General features: G+C 26.5%; 1 protein-coding gene across 2 annotated transcripts in view; it reads left to right on the top strand.

Annotated features, from left to right (window-relative positions):
- Positions 1 to 22,673, top strand: part of LOC118203181 (CUE domain-containing protein 1-like) — a 79,715-nt gene extending 57,042 nt beyond the window's left edge. Inside the window, exons 8-9 of one of the 2 annotated variants that reach the window (XR_015041173.1) lie at positions 1,890 to 6,783; positions 7,815 to 22,673. Coding sequence is in view for 1 of the 2 variants with exons in the window: in XM_035375443.2 (XP_035231334.1) it covers positions 1,890 to 1,946 (57 nt within the window). In the remaining variant the exon portion in view is untranslated. Of the gene's footprint in view, positions 1 to 1,889 lie in introns of both variants that reach the window. The other variant, XM_035375443.2, reaches the window with a different exon arrangement.
- The last annotated feature ends 1,434 nt before the right edge of the window (positions 22,674 to 24,107 follow it).

The following is a 24,107-nucleotide window of genomic DNA, read 5'->3' as shown; positions in this document are numbered from 1 at the left end:
CACATTGCAGAGTCTGCTTTTTTTTTCTCAAATACCTTCTTCTATAGGTTTAAAAAGAAAACCAACTTTTTTTTTTTTTTTTTTTCCAAAATTATTAGAGAATTGGGAAAAGCTTCAAAATTAAGTGCAGGAAATGAGAAAAAAGTGTTTAAGATAATGCCTCTTGTGCTAGTACAAGTAAAAAAACATTTTTAATGCCAATGAAGCTAGATTGTTCTATAAGGTGATGCTAAACTAAATGTTAAAATTTAAAAACAAAATTGCACTGGCAAAAACTGCCAAATTTCTAGATTTTTATGTGTGCAGATATGACAGCACTTAGCTTTGTAGTCTTTTAGTGACTGGAAAATTTCTAATCTTAGATGCTTAAAAAATAAGATGCTCATGCTAGGTTTGTCAAAAAGTTTTTCCTGTAAAAACTAATTGTGAGGCATGGATGGCATCAAGCAGTCTGAAAAAGTGCCACAAATCTGACATGAAGAACTAAGAGTAAAAGATTCTGCTATTGACTGCCAATTGTACAGCACACATAGATACTGAAAATATACTATTGATTAATTTGGCATCAAATGTGTTTTGATTGTTGTAATCTGTGGACAAGGACTTAATCAAGAGCTTATAAGTGGCATTACAAAAATCAGTTCATTTTTAAACAGTATGATAATTATACAGATCAATGGTATACAAACTTTATGACTGTGTGACCCATAAAAATTCAAAAAACCCTAAAAACAATTTTAGGACTCCAGTCAGAGCATTGACCATTGGTTATATACCATCAATTTAGGTTTTTGTGTGTTTTTGTGTCTTCCACTTTTGCAAGTGCAAGTGAGACAATGACCCCATTATAAATTTGCTTACCCTTGCCAACCCATCGTAAGTTTTTGCAACCACAAATAGGATCATCAGCCATAGTTTACACTGATATAAATTATATAATTTCACTTTTTGACACAATGCTCTTGCTAGGCTTGTCTTGTCTACTTGTTACCGAATCAACAGTCCAAAATTGTTTTCAGTGCACTAGTCTAGCAAGGGTGTATAATAGGAAGGTGATTCAAGTAGGGATTTGCCTATTGCTAAGTGGTTAGGAAAAAGTACATTTAAATATTTTCAGAATGTAATATGAAGCTTTTCCAAAATGCAACGATAATATTGTTATCTAAAGATCTTAGTGATAGAAGATACTATGAAAGAAATTAAAAGGAAAAATGGTGATGTATAATATTCTTTTTCTGATACTGAAGGAAATGTGAAAGAAATGCAACACATGTAAAACTAACTCTCCATCACAATGAATACCAGAGCTATGTTGTGTATTATTTATAAGTTTTTATTCGCTTGAATTGTAGAATGAAAAGTGATGGATTCTTTTCACTTGTTTGAACTAAAATAGTAATTTGTTTTTGTGCTCACAAGCTGAAGATAAATTCATCAATATTTTTTACTATTCATTTTTAGAGTTTTTATATATAAAGTATTTATTGATAAATATAAATGTGTATTGAAATGGCAGATATGTAATTCAATGAATGAAACAGATTCATTACTTTCATGCTAAGTAATTTATCGTGTAAAATATTAGCATTTGGTCAAAATGGAAAATGTAGACAATAAATTTAATATTTGTAACTAGCCATGGTATGGTTTATTAAGTAAATTTATTTTACTTTTTTTGTAAATGTGACAATGTTAATCAGTTTTTTGCGATTCATTCTCTTACATTTTTTTGTGATTCATTTTTCTTATAAAATTGAATGTAGCAAACCAAATTTGAATTTTGTTATAGCACATCTTGAAGTATCAGAGTATGACTGTATTTAAACTTTAATCTGAAATGTAAATAATTGTGAATTTTGTAACGGATTTAATTCTTTCATTATTTGTAGGTTGGAGGTCCAGGTGGAAGATCTCAAACCATAGAAAGATCAAAAATGGATTTGTAGCTGTGTGGTGAACTAAAGCTATCTTTAAGAAAGTAAAATTGTGTGCTTCTAACATGTGTTAAAATATTATGTAATTCTAACCGCTGGCAGTTACTAAATGATTGAACTCATGTTGGGTATATTTGCATTATGTATATTTTATAAAAGCTGTGCTATTTCAATAACATGTTAATCAAGAAAATCCCTTTTACCTTAAGGGAATGACTGTAACCAATTGTATAGAGGATGAAAAATTATAATCTGAAGTTGCAATGTACTAAAACTATATAATTATGATTTTGTAAAGTAGACTGAGAGAACAAGAAAATATTTGATGGTAAAGGAATTTTTTTAAATTTCTTTGAAGAATTGAAAATTTTAAATTTCTTTGAATATGCTGCATTAAGTTTTGATGTAAAACAGTTACTAATTATGAAAGTAATATCAAATTTAATTAATGCAGTTTGAAGTTTTGTATTCAAATGGAACTTCTAAGCTTTTCTTAATCTTTTTTTTTTTTTTTTTTTAATATTACCTAAAAATGGCTTTCAAGTAAATTAAAGTATGCACATTTTTCATTGCTTATATACAGGATGGTCCTTTTTTTGTTCTTTTTTTTCTCATATTTTTTTTTATTATTATTATTATTATACCCTACGTAATAATTTCAGGTTTTTAAGACTAAGTTCACTCAGTGAAAAGAGAAAATAAATGTTTTTACACTCAAACGTTTTAGCTTAAACATGCATACATATACATTTCAACTCTGTTTCTAATAAAAAATATATTTGAACTGCTTATTTGCAGTGCTTTCTTAAATTATCTTTAAACCTTTAATCTAAGTCGGAAAGTATATTGTATTAACAGGGTTTGTACCTTAAGAGTCCTTGAAAGTCATTAGGTTTTTTGGAATTGATATTTTGGTCTAAAAGTCCTTAATCATCCAAAACTGGTAGAAGGTCCTTAATTTTAATCACCTGAAATTTCGGTCCGTTTTTATGACTGCTATTTTGATTGTGAATTAGCATTTTCGAGGAATATTTTTCCCGATTCATTGACAAATATGATAATCATTTGAATTTGTTCCTATTTCTAATATAAATGGTGCAATACTCAAGTTTCTAGCCAAGAAGTGAAACATACACATTTCAAAATTATTTCCTTTTTTATAGTGAAGAGCTTTTAAGCAACCTTTCCCTTTTGAAAATGTGAATTCATTCATGAGACATTTTTAAATTTGGGGACAAATCAACATTTTGTCTAAAAATGTTTAATTCGGAGATTTGTGAATTTTTTTAGAATATTTTAACATTAGTAAATTTCATTAAAATAATGGTAATATACTGAAATTATACTTAAGAAATATCATTAAAATAAAACGTTTTTAGTTTTCCTTGCCATATTTAAAATGACATTACTTTCCATTTTGGCGACTTATTATTACATTAATTTGAATCTGAAAAATAAGCAAGATAATAAATGCTAAAAAGCGCAATTTACAAAACAATTCTTAGCAAAAGCAAAATAGCTATGTAATTGTCTCAATTTTCAGAATATGCAGCAGTTTCCTGTATAAAACTCATTTAATATTTTTTTTTTTTTTTTTTTTTATTTTTTTTTAATACTTCTGGCTTTTTTCTGCTACAGAATTGATACATGTAATTTTTCTTTCAGATTTTATACATTTTTTGGACCTAACATATTGTATTTTTACTTATCTCTTTACATTTTATTAAATTTTAATATTAATTGTTTAATTATTCCAACTATAAATTATTTAATTGTTTAATTATGAATTATTTTACTAGTCATTTTATTTATTTATTTATTTTTGGTTTTCTTTCCTGACAGTCTTCCATAAGGCTCTGGCCCTTATAATTTTAGAAATTAAGCCCAGCTTATTGAAACAAATTTCTCATTATTAGAGAAGATGCTTAAAGGGAATGAAATTGATATAAATTGGCCAAAATATCTGGGAAGGTTTCAGATTAAAAAGATGCATAAATATTTTGTTGTATGTTGCTGCTTTAAAGTGTAGCTTTTAATGTATCCTAATGTTGTTTAAGAATCAGTGTCATAAATTACATGTGTTTTAAACTGTGAAATATTATTAGATTGAGATTTTAATAGAGCTTTTTTATCAAATACTTTTAAAAAATAAATAAAATTTAATAGTGACCATGTAAATCTATAATGACTAAGGGTATCTAATTACTTAATTTAATTATTGGTAACTAATTGCTCACCTTTAAAAGTTTTCTCTGCATGTTAAAGCAAGTTATTGCCTTTCATCAAACCATACTGTGGTCAAAAGATATGACCCCAAAAATGTAAAAATTAATGTAAAACTTATTCCTTACAGCTAGTGAGACTTAAAATAATAAAAAACAGCGTGCTTTAGTTGCTTATTGGAACCTTAAAATATATTAACTGGGTTGCAACACTATGAACTCTACACGAAGCTACAACACTAACTGTGTCAGAGAGACAGAGCGTAACTAACTTTGAAAACTTGCTAACTGTGTCAACATCAGGCATTCAGGTCTGTTCTGATCAGCAGGTCACTCTCTAGGCAAGCAAGCCAGTCTTTTGTTATGGAACATGCTGATTATAATTTTAGTTCTCATATTAACCTATGCCATTTGACATAAAATCTGTCTGCTATTTACTAAATAACTAGACTGAGCAAATACATGATTAAATGAGATATGAAAGAAAAAATCAGCATAAAGCTAACTGTTAGTAAAACATAAAGATAATGTCACTTATCTTTTGTAAAATATGTCCAACTATAAGTACTTGTAATGAATGGTACAAAGTAAAATTTACAAAGTTGATTTTATTCTCAAATTTATTTTACAATTTTGTTTAGTGCATCTTACTTATAGGTTTATTTTATTCTTAGGATGGTATTACAAGTGAAATTAAGGCATAGATAATATCTTAAATTTAATTTATTCAGATATGATTTGTACATAGTTCCTTGATTATTTTTCTTTAATGGTCCTTAAAAGTCGTTTATTTTCATGTGCAGAAATGTGTACGAACTCTGAAAAATTTTATATCTTCAGTGTTAACATATTATGTTCAGTGGTATGCCAAAGTCTGAAATATGTGCAATGTAAGCAGTAATATTTTAGCATACTGCTTGCATGTACCGTAGAACCTTGGTAAATGCAGAGTTTATGCCATTAAGACATTGTGCATATAGCAAAATCACATTCCACAGTTAACTTTCTATGAAAAAAACAGATTACATATAGTACAGATTAAGAAAGTATGTGTAATTCATACAAACCTTGATATTATTGTAACTAAAAAGAAAAAAAAAAAAAAATGAAACAAATTTTAATTGAGAGAATTTCTATTTCTGCTTAATAAGTAGGCACGGGATACAACTATTGTTTCAAATAGCTGGTTTTGTTACGGATAATGTATGATACAACTCATTAAATGTTTCTTAGTAAGGAGTGCCAAGTTTTTTAACACCTATCATAAAGTATCCTCTTTTTTCTTGATTTAGGTCAATCTTTGTTACAAAATCAGACAGTTTATTTGCCTTTTTAACAATTTGTTTTTCCTGTAAATTAAAGATTCTTTACCCTCTTTGCTATCACTGCTTTCACCATCTGCCTGACAAAACAGCCTTTGGAATGTTTCAATGATTCCTTGATCCATCGATTGGATTAAGAAAGGGATGTTTGGTGGAAGGAATAAAACTTTTACTTTTGGATGCATTGTTGTGAGGACTTCAGCATTGTATCCTAGAACATTATCGAGAATTAGGAGAACTTTAAAACTCAGGTTTTGCTATTCTAAGCAATGTTTGACTTCTTTCATGAATGAATTTACAAACTATTCATTAAAGAAGATTATCACAACTCTACACACTGTATCATGTATAGTTTAATTATCAATATTCTATGCAGTGTATCATTATAATTTAAAGTCTCTTTGACAAATTAAATGGAGACAATTAAGATAACATGTATGCACAAAATTGTGTTTTACAAGTCTGCGTTCAGCAAGGGTTTACTGTAATGTAACGTAACATTAGCAATCTCTGTGTTTTTAAAATTTAGGTACTTGCATATTTTGCCATTAACCACTTTCTACAGTGTAGCCAAACAATGCAATTTATCAACAATAATGGATGAATGGGATGCTGCAACGCAGCCATAAAAAATTTTGCCTTTTTTACTTCCTTGTACGAAGTAAAAAGGAAGTATTGTAATCGTGAAAATTTTCAGGCAGCATATTTCAATGAAAATATCCATTTTGACCGCTATCGAATGCAATTTAACGAAGTTTTTGCATAATATCTGTACGTAAGTACAGAATAAAAGACTCGTTTCCTCAAAAAAAAAATTATAAAACTGCTTTAAAATGAATTCTGAAGAGAATTTTTCGTGGCGTCTGTACGAATGTATCTCGTATAACTCAAAAACGACTAGCCTCAGGATGTTGAAATTTTGTATATAGGACTGCTATAACATGTAGATGTGTACTTCGTATTTTGGTTGCAATCGGCCGCACCAAACATATATAAATATATTTATAAATATATCCACTCTGTTACTCAGCACAGTGATCTCAGTTTCTTTACTCATATATGTTTGTAAATTGTACATTTTTTGCTTTAAAAATGATTGTATTATTTTGTTTTTATCTTCCTGTTAAGGTTTTTATGCCTTTAGTAAATCTACATTCAATATTTTTAGAATTATCAACAATTTTAAAGTTGTTTAAGTGCCGCTAAGCCTTTTTTATGATGGCGGCCATTGATTGTTTACATTTGAAACAGCAGACTAGTGGATTTGTTGCCAATCTAGATAAACTTAGCTTCGCAACAACAAAGGTAATGCCTTCATTTATTATTGCCAATTAAATCATGCTTAATCCTTTCTGGAATTTTTTTGAGGAAATAAGTGTTTAAGATTTACTTCGTAATTTTTAATATAGATATTTTGAGTTTTTATGTATTTTTGCCTTCTTGCGAAGTGAGAACTGAATTAATTGAATGAGAAATACTCAATCATCTGTGAAAAACTTTTTTTTGTTTTTTTTGTTTGCTTAATTTCTTATACATCATTCTAGCTTTATTATAGTATTTGAATAGAACATGTGGCAGCCATTAGATAATTCTATTCTTTAAATGATATAAATTTTGTGCATTATGAGTTATAATATGAACAAAATATAATACTGTTAAGTGAATCTAGCGCCAGAGTGTCGCAATGCTAGAGTGAATTTTAAAGAATGCATTTATTCTATTGTGGTTTATGCGCTGTCGGCGAAGTAGATTTAATTCAATCCAATAAGTTTAAATGAAATGCAAGAAAAAATGCGTATAATTTAATATTCCATACAAGGAAGTCGTGGTGTACACATCAGATTTTTTAATGTAACCTAGATGATCATTAAGCCAGGTTAGGTTTTATAAGGAAGTTATATGTGTTCTGCATATTTAAAAAAAGATGATTAAAATTTGGGAGCTGCTTTCCATGGATCAGCAAGCAGTGAGGTATGTTCAAAGCACACATTCTAAACATTAAAAGACTGTAGAGCCAGTCAAAATGGCACATGAAGGAACACTGTGAAGCAGCACATCTCTGTTTCAATTTAAGTGATTTTCTGTGGCATGGTGTTTATAAAGAAGGTGGTGACACTTTGGTTTTTATTTTATATTTCATCGGGGATTTTTGACCACCAGAATGATTGGCACTACTTTCAATGAATTTCTTTGTTGGATAGCATCAAAGCTCTTAGTTATTTAAATTTTAATATGCCATATGCATAAATTTGTATCTGTCAATTTTCTAATTAAATAACAAATTATCAGTTGTTATATAAGTAAATGAAAAGCAATCTGTTTGTTGAAACTTCTAGTGGAATCATTGGTAAAGTTTTAGAAGAATCTGCCAGCTTCAAAGTTAACAGGAAAATATTTAGGTACCAATTTTTAATTGTAGAATTTTTAGAAATGTTTCTATTTTTGTTTGTATATTATTCCAGTCTTGCATGCAGCTATAAAGAGTTCTACATAAACCACCTATCCTAAAACTTCACATATAGCTGTAGGCTATAATAACTGATTTCTTAAATCTAAACAATGAGTTTTTCGTGATCAAATTTCACATTACCCCCTCTCCATCTTCTGGATTAAATTGTTAAATTTTAATTTGAATTAATAAGCAGAAATGGTTATTAATCTCATTTGAAATGTATATTAAGAATTTCTATCTGGTGATTATTTTAAATTTCAAATATTTGTATCTTAAAATTTGAGTTTGATGTTAATCTAATCACTAGATATATTGTACTTTTGGATAATATGTGGGACTTAATTTGCTTTCATCTGGAGGATTTTTATGTATCTGTGATTGAAGTAATTTGGATAATTTTCAAAATAACCCACTGAACAATCTTTTTCCCCTTATGATCTCCTTTTCATGGTTTTGAAAAAAAAAAAAAAAAAAAAAAAAATCTAGAGATTTCCTCTTTATGCTTGTCATATAATGATACTCATTTTTTATAAAATATTTTCTTTTGGGAAAAATTTGAGCTTATTTTTATACAGCCAAATATCTGCTATAGAGCGAAATAATGGGACATTTAGCAGTGTGTTTTACCCAAAATTCTGCTCATACCAACATATTTCAACGTGTATTAGTTGTTCATTTTTAGGGTTTCTGTAAGAAATTTTAATATTTTTAAAAATATAATTCTGATACTGAGAAATTATTATGTTTTGTAACGATTTTTCTATGCCCATTGATAAAGCTGTGCTGATGTGATGATAACTAGGTAAATATATATTTCATTCTGAATGATTCATAATTTTGTAAATTAGTGAAAATTCTCTGTTACTCAGTATGAGCTATTTTGAAGCAAATTTCAGTCTGTTGGATCATCTTATACATATGTAGGAGAAATTAGCTTTACTTAATTACAATTTCTTCTTGTGTGTATTTTTAATTTGAAAGATTAATCAGAATTTTATATAAAAAATTACTATTTTCAAGGAGATTTAGATTATGTTCTGTTCCTCCTCCCCTTTATGGGACGGTGTCTACAGATTGTCTCTTCCATGATTAGGAAATTAATACCTTGATGCCAGTATCATGTAAGCATATTTTAATTGCTTACTAAAAGAAATCCATAGAGAATCATAGGAATATATTTAATTTTAATCTGTTACACGAAACTATTCCATGGAGGATATTGAAATGTAAATTTGAAACATTTAGATTTGCTGAGCAATTACAAGTATGTGTGTGAATACCTTTAAATCCTGCAAAATATTCTGTTCTTATTAAAATAATTAATTTTAGGTAAAGTTTAATGATTTCTGAGGATTATAAAATTTCTTTATTACATAGAAAGAAAAATTATCTTTTTAAGCTTTTGCAAACTATGATCTTCATAATTTATCATTGGGTTAATTACAGATTTGCAAAATGGCATTTATACATGCAGATTCATTTGTATTGAAATCAGATCATCAACAAACATTTTTAAAATGATTCAGATTTAAAACTTTAGTATATATTAGATTGCTTATTCCAATAGACAGATTGTGGAAAAATTTGTAATTTTTATGAGTTTGTAGTCAGCATTGAAAATAAATCAACTGAGCTAATTTTCTACATCTTTCAGTTTATAAAATGCAAATATTTAGATGTGATTACATGTTTTTTCTGCTGGATATTTCTCTTTAATCATTCAGTTTTTATTAAAAAAAAGTTACCACTTTCAGTGCCTTATTTTTGTTCATGCATAGGAAATTGAGATTACCATACAAATGATATGTCTAATGAACATTGAACCACTCAGTAAATGATTTGTGCTTATACATTGAGGTAATGACAAGCTCCTGACAAATGACGTCAATAATTGCATAACGTATCAAATTATAGTGACACAAATTCTTTAATCTTTAATCCAATATCCAAGATTAGAAAATGTTACATTTTTAAAAGGACTAAGGTCTTATTTTGTAACTAAAATTTAATCAAATGAGCAACCAGAAAGTTAAAGTAGTTATAAAAAGGATGCATGTTAATATTTATTATATTAGTATCTTTAAGCTAAAACAAAAAATATATATCTTATATATTATATAACTTAATATAAAGTTAATAATATATAAGTTATATATAACTTATATATTAAAATAAATGAATATTAATATTGGTTATTACAATGTTGTTATTTTTAGGCTAAAAATATATATATGTAACTTTTATTCTCACATTTGACAGTCACCAAGTATGTGTCAGATGTGGTAGCCCATTTTTATCACAACATAAATAGCTGTGCAGTAAAAATATATATATATTATATGTTAAAATAACATGCCAAATAACGATTCTTGGAGAAGTTAAACAACAAAAATCATTTTCTTCAGCTGCTCAAGTAAAAATGACTGAGATAGAATATGGTGATAAAATAAGGATGACTGGAAAGAAGTCAAGCTATTGGCACTGTTTAATTAGAGATGAAATTGCACATATTTAACAGAAATTTAACTTTCAAGTTGTTTTTTCTTCTATCAATAAAATTTGCAGTTCATACTTAAGAACCCCATTCTTGATATAAATTCCTGGGTTATTTACAGGATTCCTTGCCAGTGTGGTTTAATTTACTTTGATCAAACTAAAAGAGCCTTAAAATTTCGTGTTAAAGAACACGGAGCATATGTTAGGAGAAGGAAACACAAAAATCATCTATTGTCTAGACTATCATTCGGATAATCACACTTTTAATTTTTCTGCAACCAAAATTATTCAAAAAATATCTTCCATTGATGAATGAGATTTTCTAGAGGCATTTCACATTCAAAAAATCTTTCTATTCTAGTTAACAAACAGTCCATCTTTAGCCTCATCATGTAAGAAAATTGTTTTAGTTTTCTTGTTTTATCAATAGATGGCACCAGTATCTTGACTTCTTTTCAGTCATCTTATTACCATATTCTGTCTCATTCATTTGCACTTAGGCAGCTGAAGAAGATGGCTCTGTATTTAAACCATTGAAACTAGTCCTGCAAAATTTACAAATATTATGCTGATTCTTGTTTAATTTCTCCAGTAATATATATATATATTACTGGAGTTTGTTTGCAGTGCTGAAGCTATGTGTGATGCTGAAACTATGCAACTCTGTAATTTTTTAAGTAAAAACAGATTGTTTAAAAAAATCAGAATTTCACAAATTCAGCATTGTACACAGCCTTATCATTGCACACATTAAACATTGTGTATATTATATTTTTTACATATAAAATTTTTATTCTTTTCATGAAGCTTAATGCATCGTTAGGGTTGCTGCCATCTAATTAAATTTCACGCCAATTTTTATGTTTAGCAGTAAGTGGCACCACAATTTTTATACCTTTAAATTAACAAAGATGATAAATAAAATCTTTAAAAAATTTATTTTTGTTGATAAGAGATAAGATATTGTATATTAATTTGATGCCAGTATTGGTAATTCCTAAAGTATGTTTGGTATTGTATGCCAGTATTGGTGATTTATTATTTGTGCCTGACCTTTAAAAAAATGAGTTAATTAATAAATATTAGCAAGAATATTTTTATTAAATAATAGTTATTCTAAAATTTTGCAATAAAATTATTTAATGAATCAACAAATAAGGACCATCTTAATGCAAAAATATATTTGTGTACATACGTGCTATTAACTGTATATGCAAATTTATAGCTAGATTTACATAGCACAAAATTGAATTTTAAAAATTTATGTAAAATTTTATCTGTGGTGTATAGTTTCTAAAATAGTTTCCATTCTTAGATGCATAAATATTTGTAATAGGTGAAATAAGGAGTACCTCACTTATATATAAATTTGTAAATTCATATGATATTATCTGGTATTGATTTTGGTTTTGTTGATAAAATTTACTGCCTTTTGTGTTCATTCTTAATAGTATTACTAACATTACTTCTTTTTAATTGCCATAATTCTTTGAAGAGGAGGATGAAGCTAAGCAGCAGTTGCCTTAAAATTGTTATTTAATTGTATGAATATAATTACGAGAGTTATATGCATAAAATATATTAATAAAATTTTATAGTGAATGTTTAACTAGATTCATGCTCATAATTTAATTTGAGTCCCGTTGGAATTGTGATCTAAAAATTTAACACTAAATTTACATTTCATACTGCATCTATTTATTGCATGTTTCTAGTAAACAGTATTGAGTAATGATGTAGTATGCAATCATTACTTAATTTATTTATTTCTTAAATGGCATTCAAACATACAATAAAATGGCAGGGGAAAAAATGATTATAACAATAATAAATTTTAGTGCCATTGTCTAAAGATAAGTAAATAATAAAAGCAGTAGCTTGCAAACAATATTATTACCCAAGATTGCTTGAAATCTACAGTTTTGAATTAATTTCAAGGGGTATATTCATCTTTTTAAAAATAAAGTAGTTGAATTTAAGATTTCATCATAATAAATTTAATATACTTTTCATACACCATTCTAATTTTTATTGTAGTAATTTTTTTTAATAGTCGTGTGCATAATTCTAAAAAATCAATTTTTCCTGTTAATTATACTTTGCTTTCCTTATTCCAGCTTTTTTTACTTTCCACTAATGCTTTGCTTGAATATATTTTTATTTTAATCCGCTTTTGAAACTACTTTTCTGAATTTAAATGAGATAAATTTTTATTTATTCTTATTTAAGAATTAAGAAAAAAATTATACTGTATATATATATATATATATATATATATATACAAAAGTGATGATTCCAAGTTTTCAGTTTCTACTACCTTTTCTTAGTCTATTGCTTTCTTTAAAAATGTATTACATAATCTTTATCATATTATTCTTTTTCTAAATGATTTTAAAATGTAATAAAATAATTTTTGTGAAATAAAAGCCATATGAGAAAGAATCGCATGTCTGTATTGACTTAGAAAGTAAAGAAAAATGTATAGTTATCCACATATGAGTTTATGAAATTTATATGTATCAAACTCTCAGTGTACAATATTTATCTTCAAAACATTTTACTGCTAATTGAGTACTTAAGGCTATATTTTTCAATTTTTTATTGTGATATTGTATGAGCTGCATGCTAAATAATTTTGAACAGAAGTATTAATTCTAAAATATTTTCGATTTTTGAAATGCTCAAAATAAACATGTTACATTTTTCATGTGCAAGTTTTTGAAGGTTGTAACTGGAAGATGTGTTTTCATTTTGGGTATGTGTGAGTACATTTGAACTCTTGTCAATAATAAGGACTATTTCTCACAAATCAGGCGTATTATCTTCAGTTTTGCTGCATAAATTTTTTACTGAAAAAAAATCTGTTCCTTCTTTAAATTATACACTCTGGCCACGAAAGTCTGCCTGGCTTTATTTTCACAGTTTTTGGTCGCAAACTGTTACAAAAAAATTTTAGATGATGCAATTATTCATGTTTTTGTGTTTTTATATAGTTAAACAAATCAATTTTGCAAAACAAGAAATCTAACTCTTTATGCGTTCCCCTAGTCTAGTAATACTTATATTTAGAAACATTTTATATTCATTTTAAAAAATAAAATGCAAAAAGTTTCATTTTCATAATAACAGAAATTAACTGAGATATTTAATTTCAAAATTTGTAGTTTTTGATATCATGATTTGTCTTGAGAGGTCAGTTAATAATTTTGAGTTCTTTTTTCCTTCCTTAAATGCCATTCAATTTATATATATATATATATATATATATATATATATATTATTTACTACTGTATGACATTCTTTAATTTATAATTTTACAATTCGTGTGTAAATAGAATTCTTCTGCGAGTAATTTATAAGTTTTCAAATGCTAAAAATACATTATTACTATTCCCATATTCCAATACTATTTTGTTACTTTAGAATTATAATTTAATAATTGTATAAAAAATTTATTAAACTAGACATGTTTTTAATTTATGCAAAGAATGTTACAAGATGGTTATATGACAATATTGAAACCTGCTAGTGATTTCTAGAACATCAATTCCATATATATACAATGCTATGAATATCTACTTTTTGAAAAGATAGTTATATTGATCAGTACTTTTGAATGATAATCTGCCTAGAAATGCTCTTTGCTTAATCTATTGACATCAGAAACCATTTTCTAAATTGATATTTTGTTTTTAATTATGTATAAATGCTAACAATTTGCTCTGCAGTTTGTTTACACCTAATGAATATGACCTCTATCTTTAAAATTAAATATCTCAGCCAATTTTTATCCCATAGAATTGTATTTTATTTTTTATAATTGACTATATTATTATTTTAAATATATAAATGCAAAGACTGGGGAGATAAATAAAAAGTTAGTTTCATAATTTTTACAATTTTTATTATTTCTTTATTTTATTTTATTTAAATATGTCAAAGCATGAATATTGTGTCATTTAAAATACTATATATTTATTCATTGTCTCTTATTATGTCATTCTTTGTTTATTACATTATTATTTACCTCTGTACTTCAGAATTTATAAATTTTTCCTTTTAGATTTTGTATATATTATGTATGCATTCACAAATGTACAAATGTACAAATAGTTACAAAGTACATGAAGTTTTGTTTTATGTAAGAAATAATTTCATTTTTTAATTTGTCAGAAAAGTGACATGATTTTCATGTGCCTGTTTATATTATCAACAGGGAAAGCATTTTTTTTAGAAAATAGTGTAATTTCTTCATACATAAAGTAATAAAATATTTTATATTCATTCTTCTTATGTACCATTCTTTTATCATTTATTTTTTAAATGCAGACAAAAATTATTTGTAGTTCTTCCATAAATATTAAAAATTTTTAAATTATTCAAAGGAGTAAGAAACTATTTTATTTCAATTTTACTTGATAGCATAGTGAAATGTCTTTTGAATGTTATGTAATTTTATCCTTCACAATTAATTATGTATACATTTTTAAATCATATATATATTTGATTTTTAAATGAGATGTATATTTTATCTATGTAACATTGCTTATTCTACATTTAAAATTATGATTGTTAATTTTATTGTTAAGAATACTCAGGTTACATTCCATTCCTTGTATGATTTGCTTTATATTTTTGTGTCAGTATTTTTCAATCAGAATCCAGTAGCATGAATGTTTTTAAACTGCTTTCTATAATGGCATTGTTCTAAATTCCAGTACTTTTAAGTACTGAAAATTAAAAAATATAAATAGTACATTAAAATTGATTAAAAATACAGTTTCATGATAGATTTATAAACATTTCAAAGAACTCATATTAATGCTCTTATTTAATTATTGATTAATGATACACATGCTGTTAATGTAATATTGGAATGCTGAGTTTTATTACACATTTTTAAGTGTTTTTCTTCCTATTTACATATAGCTATTTTATGCTGTTGATATTTAATTTTAAAAAATTCACTATGTAAAGAATAACTATATTATATTTTTATATTTTATTCTTTGTTTTTCCTTTTATTAATAAGAGATTACTATTTAAAAAAAATTCCAGAAATCAGGAGAAATCATTAATAGATATCAAGTTTGGACAGATTGTTTATCTGAAATTCCATGGGTCTTTCATTTGTCTGTATTCTTTGACTGTTCTAAAAATTATCAAATAATCAGAGACAGTCTTTTCAAATGGAACAAAATGTGAAATGATGGGAAAATCAAATGCGTTTAATAGCACTTGCAGATAATATACAGCATTGTCTGCAAAACCTAGACATTCCTAAACATTTAATAAACTTTCAAGGATCACTAAACTAAACTATAAATAGGCAAAGTAAGGGAAATCAGTCTCCAAAAATCAAGATTTGGGTTTCTAACGGAAAAATAGACTAGCTAGTGATATTTCAACAAATATCACTAAATTTTATTATTGTAGATTACGAGATGTAGAAGTGTAATATTTGTGCTGATAATTGAGCTATTTTCAGGCATAAAACTGCTATTTTCGTGAAGTTTTCTATAAAACATCATGCAGCATTAAGCAGTACACATATCTACAAGATAAATATTTATTATAGTTTTTAAAAGTTATTTAGTCTTGTAACATCATAATTATAAATTTAAGATTATATTAGTCTTTTTTTTTTTTTTTTTTTTTTTTGTGTGTGTGTGTGTGTGTGACTTCAAAGTCTTCTTTTGTTCTAAATGAAAGAAGTATTCTACAATTACCATGTTGTTTTCATGTGTGTGTTTTTTTAACTAATAAAATGTAAATCAAATTATCATGAATAACAAAAATTGAAGCACAATGAAATAAATTCAAATAATATTCTCATATTATTAATATCTTTATACTTAGAAATTTTGTAATACATTCATACTTCAAGAAGTAATGTTCCCTATTGTCCCCCAATCAAGTCTCCAGTAGTGATTACTGCTTTTTGATTGAGTAGCTCTATTTCCTAGATAAGTTAAACCATATGTGCAAATAATATCCTGTTATCCCTACTCACTTGCTGAAGAATTTACATCTGAAAAAAAAAAAAGTTCATAAAGTACCACTATCCATTGGAGAATAACATTAACTATTTCAACCTCACTTTATTTCTGATCTTCCGTTAGCGAATTATTCCTAGCAGATCACTATCTATTCAAAAATAGAAATGTCCCCCCAGCAACCAAGTGGAAAAATCACTGAACACTGGTAGTTCAACTAATTTCAAATCCTATGAATGGGCCTGTGAATGATTTTACTCCTGTGTAATATGAATATAAATCAATTTTCCTTTGAAATTCCTCCATAAAGGCATTCTCCCTCATGCTTTGCCATAATCTAAATAATCTAATCCTAAAACAGAAATAAAAGCTAAAATACATTCAAAAATAGATCTTACTAAAATTTGAGAGTGTAAGCTAATAATTTTACTGAGCAATCAGTACTTTTATTGGCAAGTTGCGTACTTGCCAATAAAAGTACTGATAGACAGTTTTGAACCTCATAGAGCCCCAAATATTAGTTCAAAGTAAATTTTTGTTTATTAGTTTGTAGTGTCTCTGCAAAGCGAAATCTCATCTGCATTTTGCAAAAAATGTTTTATAATTTTCTGCTTGTTAAATTATAAGATGGAAGTTGTGCATTTTCCTTTAATACTATAATGTCAGTACTTCAGTTCCTTCCCTTCCCCTTTCTAAATTTTCTTTTAAATGTCTAGTTTGTACCTGTTCTTGGACTATAGTTAAGATATCTTTATTGTGCACTCATTACAAAGCATTTAGTTAAATAATATTATCATTTGAAGTAGTTTGTTTTTATGGCCAAAACATAAAATATCAAAAACGAAAATTTGTTGAATTGTTTCTCAGTTTTATAAAGTTAGCCAAAAAATTAATAAATTCTTGAGTTTATTTTACATACTTTATTTTCTGCATATAATTTATCTATTAAAGTTGAAGCAGTGATTGTATATATTTGTATATATCTATTTTTAATTCACTATGTTTTAAAAAAGTGTTTCAAAATTATCTTTTACCATAAAGGAATTATATATAAATATTTTGTGATTCATTCTGTTAAAACTGCATTATTTTCTATGAAGTTCTCTGAATGACAAAATATTCAAGTTTTAACAAAAGTTAGAATGATATACAACCATGAAGAAGTTTTAGGTTTTATATTTTGTCATGTTTATGGCATTTTGTTACATTTTGCTGATAATCTGATACAAACTATTATAATTTTTATTGCATTTATTTTAAATTGTGGAGACATGTATAATTTATGTATTGAATTAATTAATTAGAAATGAGTTAAATTAATCAGAAATCCTTTAAAAGCATTGATAAGCTTTTGTTATAGTTCTCTTTTCTTTTCCAGTTCAAGTTTCTTTTAATAATTTATAATTTACAATACATTTTCAATTATTTGTGTATGGGATTATTCATAATTCCATGAAATATTCTCAAAATTCATGAGAAATAAATTGTGCTATTGATGTCAGATTTTTTTTATTTAGCCTTAACATATGCAAACTGAGAGAGGTTTTTTTCCTTAAAGATATTTTAATATTGCTGCATATGTCCATATTTGTTGTTACGGCAGACTTCTGTATGATGATCCATTTCATCCCACATTAAGCTATCTAATATATTTCAGCTGTAGCAATAGTGATACAGTTGCAAAGATTCTGGTGCTAAGCAAGGAGTGGAGGCAGAGATAAATATGGTCTCCCACCCCCTTAAAAAGTAGTCTCCTCAGATTAATTTGGAACATTTAATGATTTAAAGATCAGTGGTGTGTGAAGACAAAATGCTCTCATCTTGAGCATGCAGTCTACTTTTCTGGCATATTTTGATAACTACTTTCTCAAATGTGCACATAGTGATGCACGTGTGTGTATGTATATAACTTTAAGAATTTAACTGCATTTCAGGCAAATAAAATTTGGTTTCAGGTACATAGTTTATTTATTGACTCTTTGAAATATTTCACATAATTATGAATAACCCTATGTTATTTTGAATGTATACATTCTTTCTTTTTTAGTCACTGGAATCTGAATAGTTTTACGAGACATGCTTTTGCATCTAGTCTTTACTGTATTTGCTCAGTTATATCACTGTATTTTTGTATTGCGACATTTGATTGGTTATTGCATATATATATGTATATTTATCTGTTTGCATAACCAGGGTGAAATAATTACGATACAGTATTCTGTTGTTTTTTTTTACATCAGTTCAAATATTTGTATTATATTCTGCTATATTTATGTAGGGAGATTTTTATATTTATTTTTTTTATAAATGTAAGGTAAAATAGTTTTTTTAAATACTTTGATTTATTTTTAAAAACCAATTTAATCCAATATTTAATATTTTTATTCAATGAAACATACAAGAATATTGATACACATATCTGATTTATAATTTCTGAAAACTGAAATGGTCTGTAACCTAATTTTATGTATATATTCTATATATTCATAAATATTTATTAAGGATTAGAAACCTGCTAAATAAATTTTGTATTTTAAAATAGATAGGATATTTGGTGAGATTTATGGTTTCAAATATATTTAACTGATTTAAGTTTTTGTTTCAGATAGATATTTTGTTTGGCATTTAGCAAAAAGTGCTTTTCCAGTTTCTTTTGTAATATCAAAATAATCTTAACTAAAGTTAAATGTAATGTCACTGCATTAAATTTTAAAATTGTATATTCTAGTTATTTGTAAATTCTTAAAAGGATGTTAGCAACCTATAGCAATACTACTCAGGCAATTTTTAAAGTGTGCTTTAGAAATTGTTTGAGTAACTGTGATAATTGTGTGTATTTTACATTTTATAAGATAAATTAATTTCAGCAAACCCTTTTAATTTACATATATCTATATAATTTCATTTGGATCAAAACAAAAGATTTTGCATTTTAATGTAACAATTTTTGGCTTCTTTATGAGACTGAACAAGTCATATATTACATTCTGAAGAATTGTGCCAAACAATTGTTATAAACTACAACATAATAGTAACAAAAGAAGCAGTTTAATTACTTGTGCTTTAAGAAAATATTGACTCATTTTAAAATATTCTGTTTAAGTTCAGAACTGTTCTTTAATTGAAATACTGCCGCTTACCAAGTGTTTTTTAATTATAAGAAGGAAATTGTTAAAAATTTAACTCATTGAAAATAGTTAGTGTATGTTCGAATTCTGGCTTTGGTTGAGATTTTTGTTAGTACTTATTTTTGATCTGCAAACCTTTCATCAGTTTTCAGGAATTCTTTAAATTGGCATTTTTATTATTTAAATTTACATTACAATATGTAAGGCACTGCTGTCATTACAATAACCAGAATTATCTCTTTGTCTTTTTAGCCACAACCTTTCTGATCAAACTGATCAATTCTTGTTTTTGTAAATGTCTCAATTTGAGTATCCAATTCTTGTTTTTGTAAATGTCTCAATTTGAGTATGATTAGTGCTTAACTTTTCATATAAATAAAACAACTAATCTGTTTAGAATTACCTCTATCACAAATTCGCCGACAGAATTGTGTATGTCTTCTGAGTTATTTCATTTCAAAAATTGTTTTGATTAGTTTCTCATAGTTGTGATTGGTTTTCCATAATTCCTAAAATTTGTTTATAGTAGTAAAGATTTAGTCACAATAGTTATTTGTAGCATATTTTTAATGTTACTTGGGAGTGTTAAATACTGAAGCTTTGCATTAATTCAAATAGGAAGAAAAATAAACCAATGTGAAACTCAGTAGGCAGAGGAGCAAACTATTTTGGGATAGATTTTAAACACAATACTCTCAGTTTTGAGGGCAATCAGATACAGATCTCTCTTCTTCAGGAGCAAAAAGAATTTTGCAGACTTATTTTTAAAAAATTCCTGAATTTTGGGCTTGCATTAATTATAAAAGCAATAAAATAAAAATCACAATTAAATAGAGGGAACAAAATAATTTTCCCCCCATTTCTGTATGGCAGGTGATTTATAATAATATATTTTCTTGTCATATTTTCAGTTATCGCAAGAACTATTTGTAGCATATTTTTAGTATATATATTAACCTAGATAAGTTTTCTATATAATGATATAAATTCTTATATTGTTCAATTACATGTGAAGAAGAGGAAGTATTTTTTATGTATATGCACTTATGATATATTATATCATGTAATGGATAAGATTCATCAAGACTTCATTTCTCTAAATCAGTGCTTCTTAAACTTTTGAGACTTTTTCATGACCCCTGATATTAAATATAGAATAAAGATATAAACTTTTTTCCCATAATTAATTTTTTTGGTAAACAGTGTACATATTCAGTGTAAGTAATTCTAGGATTTTTTAATTATACAAAAATTTATAACACATGTGCTTTTCTTTTTTGCTGCATAACAAACTAAATCTTGATGCAATATTTGACACTGCTGGATGTTAAGCAACTTAAGTGTTTTTCAGCACTGAGCGATAGTTGAATTTAAAAAGTATTTAAAGCTGAAAAAGTCATTTCTCATAAGTATATGGTGCTTGAAACATTTAGTGCCATTTCCAGAAATTGAGGGAAATTTTAATTCTAGCTTCAATCCAGAATTCAGTCAAGGATTTTTTTGAAAACTCAAGTTTTCAATTTGAGTCATTTTAAAGCTCAACGAATTCTTTTTGGGCTTTGTATGGCAGGTGATTTATAATAATGTACTTTATTTTATTTTCTGTTACCGCAATAAAAACTCAGAAAATGTAAAGAATTTGATAATTTGCTAACCATTTCTACAGAAAATTTGAAAAAGCATAACCAAATTTTGTGTACATTTACTAACAAAAGTGATTTTTTTACAGCTGTTGCAGACTGAAGGTGTGAAAGATCCATTATTCATATTCAATATTAAAATCATCAGCAAAAAAACTGATAATTTATAAAGTTATTTTGATTGGATTTCTCAAAAATATTTTGCTATGAAGTATTACACCAAGTATGATAATAAAATGCATTTCTAATACTATATCACATACCAGCTATAAAATTTATAACTCTATAACAATAAAATCAAATGTTAATGATGAAACTTTGCAAGCAACAAACCTGTTCCAAACTTTCCTGTATTTTTTATTCAAGCCATGATACGCTTTTTTAATATTTTGATATTTTTCTGTTTATGCCATTTTACATTTAAAGAAAAAAAATGCTGTAGCTTTTAAAATTGAAATTCTTTTTGAGTTGAGTTTTAATGTCATTCGATTGTAAAAGTGAAAATTTAAGAATTAATAGCAGTAGGTATTACTTTTATTTAAAAAGGAAAACAAAATGTTTAGTGGTAAAGTTGTTCGTTATGTTAGATTATAAGCTGAAATTGTCAGATTGCAAATTCTTTTTAATATGTTTGCATTTAAAGCCTTTATCTTGAAATTTGTTTGCTGTTATATTTCTAATTAAATCTTAACAAACATCACAGATTATCATTATATGAATAGAGTTGATCAGTTTGAATTTTGAGAGGTTGATATTTGGTTTAACAGATTTTCATGTTATATTATATTACAGATTTTGTATTATATTCATATTAGTCAAATATTTTCATCGTGGTCATATCATATATCCATTTAAAATTATTTTCATTTTCATTCAATATATACTTAATAGTTAAATTTGTTTTTATTAGGTAGTCTTATGCATGAATTATTCATGTGCAGCAGCTAAAAGTTCAAAAGTAAAATATGCAATGATTTTCTATTTTGATATAGTTTATACTGCATTTGTGAAGCCTTATAATATATCATACATTATTTCTAAAAATTATGTTCTAGTTCCTAGTAAAATATATGTTATAAAATTTTATGATATTCATTAGAGATAAGCATTACTGCTCCAGAATTGTTGGTGAATTTGCTGTGCAAATGAAAAATCAGTTTTGTGAAAATAAGTGATAATTTTGTACTTTCCTTACATATCATACCTGTCTTAAGATTTTTTTGATTAATAGCCAGGTTGTTAATAGTAAATAGAAAATTGCATATGTTTTTCATTAATTGCTGTTGAACTTAAGCTACGTGTAACTAATTTTTGAATTATTGCAGTGGATTTATCATGACAGAGAAAAATCAATATGTGTTGTTAAAAATATGCCATACATTTTTTATCATTATAAAAACTCGTTCTAGGTGCTTGTTAATTTTATTGATCTTTTTTTGTTATTTTTATTTGTTTGTTGCATAAAATGTTGATAATATGAAAACTGGAACATTATTTTTTCCCTCTTTGAACACATTATGAGGACACATAATCTTTAAAGAAAAAAAATATGCAAGTGATACTCGCAAATCTTTATATCTATAAATATTAAACACACCATACAGTACTCAAAATGAAAGCTTATTAAAGATGTGGTATTTAATATTAACATACTTAATGATTTTTATCTAATGACAAAATTCCATAGGTTATTTGTTGATCTGTAATTAATAATATTTTTAGGTATGTATTTTTAAGATGCATATTTTAACTCAATTTTTTAAATAATTTTTTTTTATTTATTTTAGCTAACCATAATACTATTTTAGAGTGAACAACTTCTCCTTTTCATTTTTTTTAACTTAATGTATTTTCTATTCCTGAATCTAAATTCAACATTTGTTTTTCATTATTGCATGTCAGTTTTAAGTAGACAAAGGAAATAAATTTTTAAAGCTTGCATCTCGCACAGCTTTAAAAAGCAAATTAATGAGATCAATTAATATATTTACTACCTTCATATATTAAAAGGAAAGTGGTAAATATATTTTCGCTTATCTACTGAAATATATTTTTTCACTAAATTTGTTTTTTAGCTATTCTTTTTACATCAAAAAAAGTATATCTGGTAAAGCTGCTTAAAAATTCAATGTTGCAAGTTTTAGATCATCAAAGCTGGTGGTCTTTGTAATTTATATTTAAAAGTAACACTGAACTTTCTCACTACACTTTTTCATGTTTTTAGCATAAGATGGAGGCATAGATGGAAATTCATATTAGAATTTACTTTCTTACTTTACTTTTAAACTTAGGAGTAGAAAAGTTCAGTTAAGTGTTATAAAATAACTTACCACTAGAATATTCGTTAATGTCATTTTGATATCGAAGCATGTTTCTGTCTTTTTTCAGTCACACTTTTTTCAGATTTTAGCAATTTAGGTGACTTTTAATCACTTTACATGAAGAACACATAGCCAAAAGTTTTACCAAATTTGAAGGAATTCTGCAGACACTGTGGGGCGGGGGGAATACATTCAGTTTATAAAGATAATAAAAATTCAGCTAGAAATGCCTGCTGATGTCATATTGACTCAGTACAGAATTCAAAAGCAGGTATCTGTGTTTATTAGCTTCATGAATATATATCTCAATATGACACTGAATCTGGTGTCTTTTATCTTCCCTCCCTAGGGATGTATGTTACTTTTCATTACACTCAGTGTATATAATTGTATTGTTGATGTAATAATATAGCTAATATTGCAAAGCTTGTGCAGTTATATCACAGCAAAACACAATGATCACAGTCTATATCTTTCAGTTCTCAGAATTGAACTTTATCAAAATCTTGAGTAATTGCTGATTTAAGACCAAACTATAAGATTTTAAGAATTATATAAAAAGTATGACCCATATGACAGTTGATAATTTATTCATG

Source organism: Stegodyphus dumicola, chromosome 5 (genome assembly GCF_044657685.1).
Source record: "Stegodyphus dumicola isolate Sdum_Otavi_A_Nest chromosome 5, ASM4465768v1".
Classification (NCBI taxonomy): domain Eukaryota; kingdom Metazoa; phylum Arthropoda; class Arachnida; order Araneae; family Eresidae; genus Stegodyphus; species Stegodyphus dumicola.
Note: the sequence above shows the minus strand (reverse complement) of the source record. Positions and strands in the feature narration are given on the sequence as shown.